Below are 12,905 nucleotides of genomic sequence, written 5' to 3'. Positions count from 1 at the left end.
ATGAACAATTCATCCAGAATGATTAGATGTTCCTCTTCGATTCGGCTGTAGACCAGTATATCGTCCAGGAAAGAATCGACACCTTTCAGACCGGCGATCATGGTGTTCATCAGCTGCTGAAAGGCTCCCGGAGCTGACTTGATCACATATGCGAGCCGGTTGAAACGGAACAATCCACGATGCGTGTTGATGGTCAAAAGCTGCTTCGAATCGTCGTCAACTTCAACTTGCAAATATGCGTCGCGTCGATGAGATCGATGATACTGAAGAATCTGCATCCGTTGAGCTTGCTGAAGATATCATCGGAAAACGGAAGTGGATAGTTGTTCGGTTCCACTGCAGCGTTCAAACCGGTTGAGTAGTCGGCACAGCAGTAGTTGCTGCAGAGCCATCGATGAGAACGGTAAGAAATTTCCGGCTTGACACGCATTTGATGTTGTTTTCAGCAAAAACACCTTTCACTGATCGCTTCTTGAAACCCTAGGCTTTTGATTGCGGCTTCGGTTTGTAGCAATCACAATAGCCTTCCTTGTGTCCGGTTTGATTGCAATCCCTGCAGATGTAGCTTGAGTAGCTGCAGTTGTGGACAAAATGCTTTCCATCGCACTGCCAGCATGGAGCCCTAGGGTTGGTTGAAGTATTGATGGGTTTTGAATGTGATCCGGATGGTTTGACAGGAAACATCTTCTGCTTGACTTTGCAGACAGAAGTCACCTGTTGATGTTGTTCAACCATCGCCGTGTCGAGCTTCAAATTTTGCAGTCGTTGAGCATCGATTCGTCTTCCGGACCAGTTGCTTCCCATTTGAACAGTAGCCTCGTTCGTACGTATGCATCTTTCGTTGATTGCATACCGCAGAAGAAAATGAGGTATTTAAATTGGTCCGCCGTTTAGCGTAGCTCACCAAATCATCAGCATCGTTTTTCCGCAGTTGGAAGCATTTGTAGCGTTTGCTGAAGAGCGAAATCCGTGTACTGAAGAGTTCCGTGAATTTGGTGACCGTTTCTTCGAAGGGAAACTCACGGGGGTGCTTGGGAAGAACGTAATTGACGTACTTCTCATGGACATTCACGCTGAGGCTTCGAAGAAGAAGGCGAACTTTTGCTGCCTCGAGCTCCTTCTCCTCCAGGCGGCGCTTTTTCTCCTGGAAAATTCGGACTCGCTGCCTCTTCCGCTGTCGGTGATTTTCCACGTTTCGACGGGTGCTTCTTTGCACTACTGCCAGCCGCGCTGCATTTTCTTCGTCCATTACACTCCTACACTCCTCGTTGAACCAGCCGGCAGCGCTGTTTCGAGCGATTGCGCGCAGTCTGCTGTCTGCTGACCTCACGTTGAATCAATCGTGCGATATTCAACCGAGGCGGGCGTCGGTTTCGTATGTTCTTTACTACGAAGAGTTTTGGGCGCATCTTCACTACTACCAGATAGTGATTTGACTTGATTTGACTAGGCGCCTCGACAGGATCTGACGTCGATGATGTCCGAGAAGTGCCGGCTGTCTATCAAAATGTGGTCGATCTATGATGTGACTGTGTTTAGTACGTTAATCTCCAGGTGTATACCAGGCGGCGGCAACGCTATTCAAACCGTATGGAGCACATCTCTCAAATTTCCCCTTTTTTGACAGATTTAAGCTTTTTTCCTCAGATTTAAGCTTTCGTCTCCTATGCTCTCAAGGCAAAAAAAGCTTAAATCTGAGGAAAAAAAGCTTAAAAACGAGATTCACGACCACTTATTTAAAAGATGTTGGTCACACGATACATAGACAAAACGTGTAACGTTGCCGCCGCCTGGTGTATACTTGTCATTCGTTTGTATATGTGTAAACCATTATATTATAAGCAGGCGGCGGCAGAGATGTGCTCCATACGGTTTGAATAGCGTTGCCGCCGCCTGATGTGGAGTGTTCAACCTTCCGAAGGGCACTGGCTCTACTATTGCGATCACCGTAGTCGTCGTTACGCCGTCGGGGAGATTACCTCTCAGCCAAATTCTTATTATAATTTTCGTAAGAATGGTCTTATGAATCGCTTTCTCGAGTACAAAATTAATTTTCATACGAGTCTTATTAAATTCTCTCAGTTTTCATAAGAATATCTTATGAAAAATAGAAGAAATGGCATTGTGAAAAAATAAGGAACACGTTCATTCATTCCATCATTATTTTTTTCATCGTCGTACGGAGTTGTAGAGTTTTCCCTAATAGTATATTTATAGTGATTTTGGTATGTTAAGTTTGAGTATTTCAAAAGTTTATTTTTTTTGACGCTGAAAATATTTGTAAGTCAAAATATTCTTTTACTTTTCAGCAAATCACCCGCAATATGCACAACGTCAAAGGACCTAATAAGGAAAAATAATTCTATTGGATGGACCTTGTGATTATGTGCTTATGTGTGTGACCATGGTGTAATTTCGAACAAATATGCCGAAAAAATAAAATGAAACTTTTAACAACAAATTTTTTGAATTATTTTACAGTTAACATGACATTTCCTGTTTCCATAAGACCCTTTTACCTCTCTTTAAAGAAGGTGTATATCTGAAGAATTCATTCGCGTTATAAGACAATCTTATGATTTTCAATGATTTTGCCTTATGGCACCAGTTCATAAGAGAATGTTGTTTCACCAACACTTTTCAGTTTTGGGGACAATCAACCTCAAAAACGATCGAGTCGACCGGCTGCCCGTTTTTTGTACTGAGAGTTTTTGAAGTTAATTGTCCCGTCTCATCTGTACACGCTCAGCAAGTGTGCGAAAGCAATGTCAAAAACAACTCTACACTTAAGAGTATTTTTCTTAGTGTCCAGAGTGAAACTGCGAGAATAAGGCATGATCTTCTCCTCAGCAGATATCGGACAAATGTAAAATAATCTTCCCCGGTACGTGGAAATCGTTCCCTTATCCAATTCGTCTTTTTCTACCAGAACGCCAAATCAAGGCAATCAGCAGCAGCAGCCTTAGAAATCTGCGCTTCCTAAGCCAATCCGTTCATTTTCACCGGAGGACAAATCATGCCAACTATCAACACTCAGCAGCCTTGAAAATCAGAGCTCCTCAAGCCATAAATGTTGGCTCTTTTTAAGCCAATCTTTTTCCACCGGAAGTCCAAATCATAACCAACAATCAGCTCTTTCACGTAAATTTCTTGGTTGACAGTCCCGGAAGCTGCGAAAATGCTGCTTTTCAAGCCACAGGTACAGATGGCTTGCCAGATATTTCTTCGCGAACTTTGACAGTTTCATGTGCTTGAAAATATCTGCTACCTTTCCCATTCCTTTTGCCATATAAAACTCCTGTCTCGGAAGCTACTTGTAGTCGGCTTTGACGTAGGTTTTGTCGTCCATTACCACGCAGTCAAACTCCGTCAGCGTCGTCGTGTACAGCCTTCGGGATCGCGCTTTGGCCGTCGTATTTTGCTTATCATCGCGATTTGGAGTCACTACCTTCTTGTAAGTCGATAGTCCGGCTCGTTTTTTGGCTCGATGCACGGTTGTAGACAATACACCCAGCTTATTTGCGACATCTCGGAGAGAGAGGTTAGGGTTTCGCTTGAAACTACCGACAACTCTCTTTGTCGTCTCAGCGGCTTCGGGTTTTCGTTTTCCCCCCGATCCAGACTTCCTGGCTGTCGACAAACGTTCCCAAAACACTTTAATTACATTTGTAACGGTTGATTTGGCAACTTTTAGCGATTTTGCCAGCTTTGCGAACGAGTTACTCCGATTTTCGCGATGCGCGAGCAAAATTTTGATACGCTGCTCTTCTTCCTTGGACGGCATTTTGACAACTGAAGAGTGAATTCCAAAATCAAAATAGGAGCTACATTCTACACACACACACCTTCAAAATGAGGGGTGTTCAGGTTTTTTAAATGCAAAATTGAAAGAAATACGTCAAGTTGATATTGACCAAATTTTGACCGTATCACCCTTTATAACTAGAGTTCGTTGAAAAAATTATTCTTTAAAATGACAACACCTTGTGAACGCCTTTTTTCAACAATACCTACCATTCTGCGTTTTTTTTATTTTACTATCAAAGTTTTCAAAGCAAAACAGTGAACTAGAAATTCTTAGAAAATTGGCGGTCATTATTGTCAGAATTCCTTCAGCACGTATCCGGGCCGGAAAAATCCGGACTATTTTCATCTAAAAATTTGGCAAAATCCGGGCATTTGATTTCAAAATTGTCGACCAAAACTCCAGGCAATATCAATAGCAAAAAAAACTTGAATAAAATATCCATCAAAAGTTATCCGCAGATTTCAAATCGTATTTCAGGCTTCCGCAAAACCTTTCATGATTATATTTATAAAACTCACTAAAACATTTTCGCTTTGGATGCATAAATAAAAAAACTTTGATTTTATAATTTGATTTTTTTTGTTCGGTTTGGCAAAAAAGGTTAATCCAAGGTGAATCCGGGCAACCGAGCAGAATCGGACAAATTGTTTTTTTTTGGCCCGCCAACGAATTACATTTCTGAAATTTGGCCCGCCTGTTGAAAATGTTGGCCACCTGTAGACAGTAGACAGTAGTTTCAAGCAGAACCCAATCCTGCTCTTAACAAGAAGACGGTACATACATACCTACATATGTAAAGTCTGTTTCTCATAGAATCTGGTGGGATAAAATAGATCATTTATCCGCAAAGAAATAACGTACAACAAAAGTAAAAATGCCATTTTGTAGGGTTTTTATTGCACTTTAAGGAAAAAAAACATAAAGATCATTCGTCAGCTTTTTGGATGAATTTTCGAACTTTTATTGTGATACCACCCATTATTTTCTGCACAGTACTGCTGCGCCATCTTGTTCCACCACTTTTCCATTTAAGCGGGTTTTTTCATGGTTCTGCCACATTTCTTCAGTTTGCCCTTAACTCTTGCCCAATATTTCTCGATGGGACGAAAATCCGGGCAGTTTAGTGGATTGATACTATTTTCAACAAAATCGATCTCTTCTGGAGACATTTAGTGGTATGAATAAGGTTTAGCAATTGCTTCGATAGCTTTTACTTAGCTCGAAATCAATCAAAGCAAAAGTCCAAAGCATTTGCTTAGTTTGGTATGAATAAACATTTTCTTAGCGGATGTGTACTAAAGTCTTAGAACATAGCTTTTGCTTCGAAAAATAGAGCTATCCAACCAGCAGAATCTGAAGTTTTCTAAAGTAAAATGATAGAAGACGATCAGAAAATTGAAAAGTACGGCTAAAGTAGCCTTGAACTCGACGAAGCGGTTGGTGGGTGTAAGAACGACCGGATTTTTTTTTTGGTAAATGCGTGCTCGTATGTTGATGTTTAAAGAAAAATGAAAACATATTCGAATATTGTCAAACAAAAAATTGCCTAACTTTAATATTTATCATAAGCTCTTCCACATGTATTCGGATCGGGATAATCCGATGTATAAAAAAATAGCAATAGGCGCGCATTTTAATTTAGATTTTTTTTTTATCTTAGGATTATAACAAAATTATATAAAAATGATAGATCTGTATAATATTTTAAATTATTACAATTTATTTCTTACTTTGAGCCAATTGGGACTTCTTTCACTATAGCCAGATTTTTTTTTAATTTAAAATATTTACTAATTGATTTGTTTAATTTTATCTAAGACGAATGATTTTATACAACGACAGGAATATTAAAAAAGTTGGGTTATCACTTCGAATTTTCTTTATCCATGTTGAAAATGCCTTTTTGAATTGTTTTGAAGTGAAATATTGCTAATTTGATAAATTCATGACGTTATTAAAGAATTTTTTATTGGAAAAGTCTGCTACCGAGCATGCTTAGAAAATAAAGCAATTGCTTGGAGATTTGTCGAGCAATTGCTTCAGATTTGAGCTTTATTCATACCAAACTAGCTTGTTCTAAAAGTAAAAGCTCCTGACTGAGAAAACAGCTGTCAAAAAAAACTTTATTCATAACAACCGAAGCAATTGCTTTAAGCGACTGCTCGACTGCTCGATTTAGTTTAGCAAAAGCAATTACTACACACAAAAAAAAAGCATAGTAAAATTACTAAATCCGTGGTTTAAACGAACAACAGGCGACCATATTTTTGAGTCAAATATGTTTTGTTGTTTATAATACCTTACGCATAGCTATTTTACCATGTGCTCAATTTGGCTGCGCATAGTAAATTCGACTGCGTTTTAGTAAAATTGTCAATGAAATGATGCATTGTTTTACTTCGTCCCTAGTAAAATTAATATGTTTCATGATGAAACTAGTATGTGTTATGATAAAGATTAGGAGTTGCGAGGAGCTTGATTTAAGTAGTAAAATTACTATGTATATTTGTTTGTTTATTTGCATGCATGCATAATGACATTATTTGAAACATGAAAATTCACACTTCCGACACACGTCGGTCAATGTTAGTGTGTTCTCCCGATGCTCTGGAATGTTTTTCAAAGTTATGTAACTATAAAGCAGCTTAAAATTAGTTTTTTTTTACAAACGGGTTTGATGAGTAATGATCCTGAATTAGTGTAAACAACAAGAATGTTTACCATAGTAAAATTATCATACGCACTTATGTTTTTGAGTCAAATATGTTTTGTTCTCAAAAGTACGATGTGCGTAGTATTTTGTTGATATGAATTGGTGCCACAATGTCAAAATTACTATGCGGACGGTAGTTGTGATAGAAATTATGATGAAATTATCATGACCATAGTATTTTTGACAACAAACATTGAGATTTATCGAAAATTACCAGGTACATAGTAATTTCAATATTGTTTCATGCGCACTTTCACAAAATCGATGTTAAACTTTTCGTGGTTGAAAATACTATAGCGCTGAAATGGTAAAATTATCATGACAGCGTCTTTGGGATGACCACTCAATTTTTTTCCGTGTAGGTTTTTTTTATACCACCCATTCTTCTTTGTAAACATTTCCATTCATTGTGTCCCCAGTGATGAAAATCTTAGTCTTCTTCCCACAACTACAGATCCATTGCCAAATCATCAACTTACGAGCAAATTTATCTGCGAAAACAAACTTGAATCTACCCGCATCATTCCGTTTACGCTTCGCAAGGTAAAATGTGTTACCGGGTATTTGTCCAAAATCCATTTTGACGTAAGTTTCATCGTCCATCAAAATGCATCCGTTGTACTTGGTCAACACTTTCTCGTACACCTTCCTTGTCCTGGTTTTGGCAACCAGGTTTTGTTTCAGCGTCCTGTTGGGTTGTTTGCTTGCATGATACGACCGCAAGCCTTCTCGCAAACAAATTCGTCGAGCTGACTGTGGTTTGTCTTGAACTTTTTCGCCAAATCACGCAAGGAGATTTCAGGATTATTGTGAACTGATCGAATTACCTTTGCTCGCAGCTTCCGGTCATATGTTCCACTTTTACGCCTGGTTTGGTTTGCTCGATCCACCGTAAGGGTCTTCCGGTAACGTTGCAGCACCGAATTTACAGTTGGTTTTTATATATTTAGGAATTTCGCGATCTTTACCCCTGACCACGTCGGTTTATCTACGTGAGTGTGCAGAATTTTCTCTCGCCTTTCGCGTTCCATCGTCGAAAACTTTTGACTGACTGCTTCAATCTTGATGAAATTTTCACCACTAAGTAAACAAACTATCCGAATCAAAACACTGTCAATAGATTCGCGATGTGACAACTAGGGGCGCTGCAGTAAATGAAAAGATGAGACCAGATTCTATGTGAAACAGATTTTATCTGCTTAAAAAAGCAAAATGAAAGAAATGTTCAAACACATTAAGCTGTCATTATTGATATCAAAAGCATGTGTTAAATAAGAGGATATCTGTTTCTGTTGAAGAACAATGGGTGGTATGAAAAAAACCTAGTAATTGCTTTTGCTAAACTAAATCGAGCAGTCGAGCAGTCGCTTAAAGCAATTGCTTCGGTTGTTATGAATAAAGTTTTTTTGACAGCTGTTTTCTCAGTCAGGAGCTTTTACTTTTAGAACAAGCTAGTTTGGTAAGAATAAAGCTCAAATCTGAAGCAATTGCTCGACAAATCTCCTAGCAATTGCTTTATTTTCTAAGCATGCTCGGTAGCAGACTTTTTCAATAAAAAATTCTTTAATAACATCATGAATTTATCAAATTAGCAATATTTCACTTCAAAACAATTCAAAAAGGCATTTTCAACATGGATAAAGAAAATTCGAAGTGATAACCCAACTTTTTTCATATTCCTGTCGTTGTATAAAATCATTCGTCTAAGATAAAATTAAAAAAATCAATTAGTAAATATTTTAAATTAAAAAAAATCTGGTTATAGTGGAAGAAGTCCCAATTGGCTCAAAGTAAGAAATAAATTGTAATAATTTTAAATATACAGATCTATCATTTTTATATAATTTTGTTATAATCCTAAGATTTAAAAAAATCTAAATTAAAATGCGCGCCTATTGCTATTTTTTTATACATCGGATTATCCCGATCCGAATACATGTGGAAGAGCTTATGATAAATATTAAAGTTAGGAAATTTTTCGTTTGACAATATTCGAATATGTTTTCATTTTTCTTTAAACATCAACATACGAGCACGCATTTACCAAAAAAAAAATTCCGCTCGTTCTTACACCCACCAACCGCTTCGTCGAGTTCAAGGCTACTTTAGCCGTACTTTTCAATTTTCTGATCGTCTTCTTTCATTTTACTTTAGAAAACTTCAGATTCTGCTGGTTGGATAGCTCTATTTTTCGAAGCAAAAGCTATGTTCTAAGACTTTAGTACACATCCGCTAAGAAAATGTTTATTCATACCAAACTTAGCAAATGCTTTGGACTTTTGCTTTGATTGATTTCGAGCTAAGTAAAAGCTATCGAAGCAATTGCTGAACCTTATTCATACCACTAAATATTTTGAACCATATCCATGAAAATCCAAACAAAGCGACATTCTTGATAAGAAAACTAAGGATTCGTATCTAACTGTTTTCAAGGGTTTATGCTAACAATTTTCAGGATAAAAAAAAACTCGTTTTGATGTTTGGTTCGGGGAAAAACATGAAAGGATAAATAATTACCTCTATTACTGGTTCGGTAGTCCGCTATCAAGTTCATTCCGTCCTTCCGGGAAATGGATTCGGGAATGATCTGCACATAGTACCGGGCACAGGCGTACACTCTGGGCAGTATCGCGTGCGTAGTATTGGTATCCAGCTCGGTACGATTTTCGTGCAGTTCAATCCAGGAAGTCAATCTATATTTGCTTACACAATATGGCGCATTTTTTGGTGGTGTCCAATCGACATAAATGCTCTCCGATTCTTCTCTTAGTGTCAAATCTTGAACCACTGATATCTTTTCTTCCTCTATCGTATAGTTGAAGGAAACTGGAAAACCTTCATCGCCGGCCAAAGTTACCGCAACAATCGTGAAGTTATACTGCACGCATGGCTCTAGGAAGCCTATCGTTACGACCGTAACGTTTTTCGGCACTATTTTGATCGTTGGTTCAACACCTTCAGGATGATACATAATTTTGTAGCTACACACGCTGGCAGGATGAAGGATAGGCTCGGTCCAAGCGAGCGTAACTTCCCGCGGCTCTAATGGGTCTAATTTTACGTTCTGAACCGGTCCAGGTGTAAAGGGCTTGATGTTTTGATCGAATATTTCGCCCACGTTTTTGTTCCATGAATACGGTACGATACGAACGTTCACTTCCTGTGCACATTTACCTACCGGATGTGTTTCGTGTTTGAATATTCGATCAAGCGGACCACCGGCAGTGACATTCACGATGGCAAAGGTTAGTTCAACATTGTCCTCCAGGCGGGTTCGGGTGAGTTGAAACTGCTCAACACAGCCGGCACCATTGATGGGAAGTTTCCATTCGATCGATTCTGATCTTTCAGTGACCTCCTGAACCTTGGATATCGGGCCATCCAGAATCACGTCCAATCCGACTGGGGATGGATATGACCCACCGTCTCGGTAGACGGCTTCCACTCTAAATTTGTAGAATTTACACAGCTTCAGGTCACTCACTTCGATTTCCGTTGATGTGGTATTCATTAAGTGTTCCCGTAAACCGTCCCTCTGGATCAAAAAATGACTTATGCAATCACCGAAGCCCTTTGCAGGAATCCAATCGATTTTAATGCTCGTTGTATCTGATACTCTCCGAAAATCGAGTTGTTCAACAGGCCCTTGTAGTTCAAATTGTGTTACCTTTCCTGGTCGGCCGCTCATGGATACTGGTTTGATGAAAATCGTGGCCAGCTCGCACAGATCGAACTCGATCTGTTGTTGGAACATTCCTGTTAAGAAAAAAAATGAACAGATTTAGAACATACAGCAGAAAAAGGGTCTATCAATATCATACTAGACAATTTTCAAAAATATTTTATTCTGGATTAATAATGTTCTTACTATGATTCCGCTTTTAGAACTTTTTTTGTCGTTTTGCACATTTCTTTAAAGAGTTTTCCAGCCGTTTAAAGCATATTTTACAAATACTTAAGCATGATCAGTTAAAGGAAGGCCACCTCAGCGATCATGGAATTCGGAAAATATGAAATTCCAAAAATATTTTCATAAACTAGGGTAACGGACCTATTCTGGACCGCTTTGTGAAATCCTCATGCTAGTTCTTGAAATAAAAAAATATTTGTTAGAATTTTTGACTGCTTCATCCATTAATTACGAAGGTCAAGGCATTATCTTTCGAAACATATCGTCGTTTGTTGCAATCAACACAATTTAAGCCTAAAACCCCTTTTTTTCGGTAACTACTCTGGTCGGTATTTTGGACCTCCCTGTTTCTATTTGGGACCACCCTCGGAACTAAATAAGTAGTTTTTTTTTCCTAATTTTGCTCTAGTTTCGACAGCGATTGATTAATTGGTATAACCGTTAATTTTCTTCACTTTTTTAATTCTCGGAGTCAAGTTTTGTTCACATTAATTCTTTCATTGACTAACTTTTCTTCAGCCTCTATTTACACTTGTTGGTTGAAGGGGAGAGGCGGGCTATATGTGCATTAGACTGCCCCAAATTTGTATGAGAAATTTAAGGCTTGTGAAATGTTATGCGCTGCAGGCTTAAATTGATCCTGGGCCAAATTAGGGTCGCTCAACGAGCCTAAAGTTTGCAGTCTTCGGATGAAATATTTGTCATAGTTAAGGCTTTAAGAAAAATCGTTTTCAAAAGAAATCGGCCGAAGGGGGCCAAAGTTATTGATGAAAAACTTGATTTTCGTGTTCCTCCCGAACAAAATGTCCCAAAATCCCATAAAAACTTTAGGCGACAAGGCTGAAATTTAGTCGACATTTTAGTTATCACTAGCTCTTTTACATGAAACATAGTTGGATATGCCCTATGGACATTTTTTATGGTAATATTTTGTTCATATAGTATTTTTGTCGGATCAGTATTAAGTTCTTCTTTTTCCACTGTCGGATTGTGATTTGAGCGTAGATTTAATGTTTCAATGAAAAAAAGTAAAAAATTCATAAGACTTATCTGTTTTTTTTCTTGATACAGGAATTTAACCTGCCTAATATGGGCATTCAAAACCTGTCTTTTATTCCAATATCTGATAATTAAAAACTGCCAAACGCCCAAAAGCTTCAATTTGTTGAATTTTCGATTTCAATATGAATAAGAAAGAAAAACCATTAATATTTTTGTTTACAGATTCTGTACGCACGATGATTAAAGTTCAATATATTTTAACAAAACTGACAAAAATCTTGTTGGAATTTTTAAATTTTTTTTGACTTTATATAACAATAATATTTTTTCATGCCATGTGTCAAAAGCGTATTTCGTAGTTTAGCAGGTTGCCGCTGCCAGTGAAAGAACAAAATCAATGTCAGAAAATATACGGGAAGGTTGCCTAGTCCTGGTAGAATGGCACTTTGCTGCTTTCTGTTGACCGACGATGATAAAACAACCGGAAACCAGCAGTAAATATTCAATTTAGTCAAGGTGCCGGAAGAAAGTAAACATATCCAAAGTAAGAATTAGTTATGTCAAATAAAGTGAAAACAATAAATAAAAAACAAAAAAAATATGGAAGTAAAATTTGTTGGGTACTTTATTTCAAATCTGATACTCTTCCCGCGTTTCCTGTAAAATAAAATGTAAATAAAAGTTTTGCTTCAGCAGAGTTTTGCTAAAAGCCTCTGAAATTTTGTGTGTACATCCAAATTTTAGCAAAAACCGGGAGAAAATCGGGACTTTTACTAACATTTTTTTTCTTATTTGGGGCGAACAGAGCATCATTGAGTGGGCACGATAAACATTTTCTGCCGTGCAGTGAATTCAACTCGATGAAAGCTACAGCTTGACTAGTTTACATCTGACGATTTAGCCTATTAGTAAGGTGTCGGAGAGGTAGTCAGAAGACTCTGGTTCGATTGCTATTCGAGGCGATTTTTATTTCATTTATTATTCATGATCGGTTATTTTGATCTTCGCATCATCCGTCAAACAAAGCACCAGAAACATAATGTATGATTGTGTGTGAATTATGTGTATTCTACATATTTACGTACATCATTTTGTTATTGCTTTGTTTGATGGATGGATAAATGGAACAAAATTCGACACGACCAGGAGTCGAACTCGAGTCCTCTGATTGTCTTCCGATACCTTACCAATAGGCCAACTCGTCAGATGAAACAAGTCAAGTGCCCCGATTAATGGTGCTTATACTGCCCCAGGGGGGTTCTCATTATGCCCCTACAGTGACTGATTTTTAGCGTTCGGCAAATATTTTTAAAATGCTTTTTTTAAAGTTTGTATCTACTTCTTCAAGTTTCAGCCAGTTAGGAAATAGGCTTTTTTAGTTTCTCAAAAGGGAACAATGATGTAACTCACATATTATGACTGTTTCCTATGGTTAAATAAGCGTCCTTCTTAAGGTGGCCATTATGTCCTTA

At 37.9% G+C, this 12,905-nt stretch overlaps 1 protein-coding gene across 3 annotated transcripts in view; it reads right to left on the bottom strand.

The window, feature by feature from the left end:
- Positions 1-12,905, bottom strand: part of LOC129743963 (phosphatidylinositol phosphatase PTPRQ) — a 57,963-nt gene that overhangs the window by 12,163 nt on the left and 32,895 nt on the right. For all 3 annotated transcript variants that reach the window (XM_055736219.1, XM_055736220.1, XM_055736221.1), the window contains exon 4: positions 9,039-10,277. In XM_055736219.1, coding sequence (XP_055592194.1) covers positions 9,039-10,277 — 1,239 coding nt within the window. The remainder of the gene's footprint in view (positions 1-9,038; positions 10,278-12,905) is intronic.

This window comes from Uranotaenia lowii, chromosome 2, assembly GCF_029784155.1.
Source record: "Uranotaenia lowii strain MFRU-FL chromosome 2, ASM2978415v1, whole genome shotgun sequence".
Classification (NCBI taxonomy): domain Eukaryota; kingdom Metazoa; phylum Arthropoda; class Insecta; order Diptera; family Culicidae; genus Uranotaenia; species Uranotaenia lowii.
This window is presented reverse-complemented; position numbering and strand designations above follow the sequence as displayed.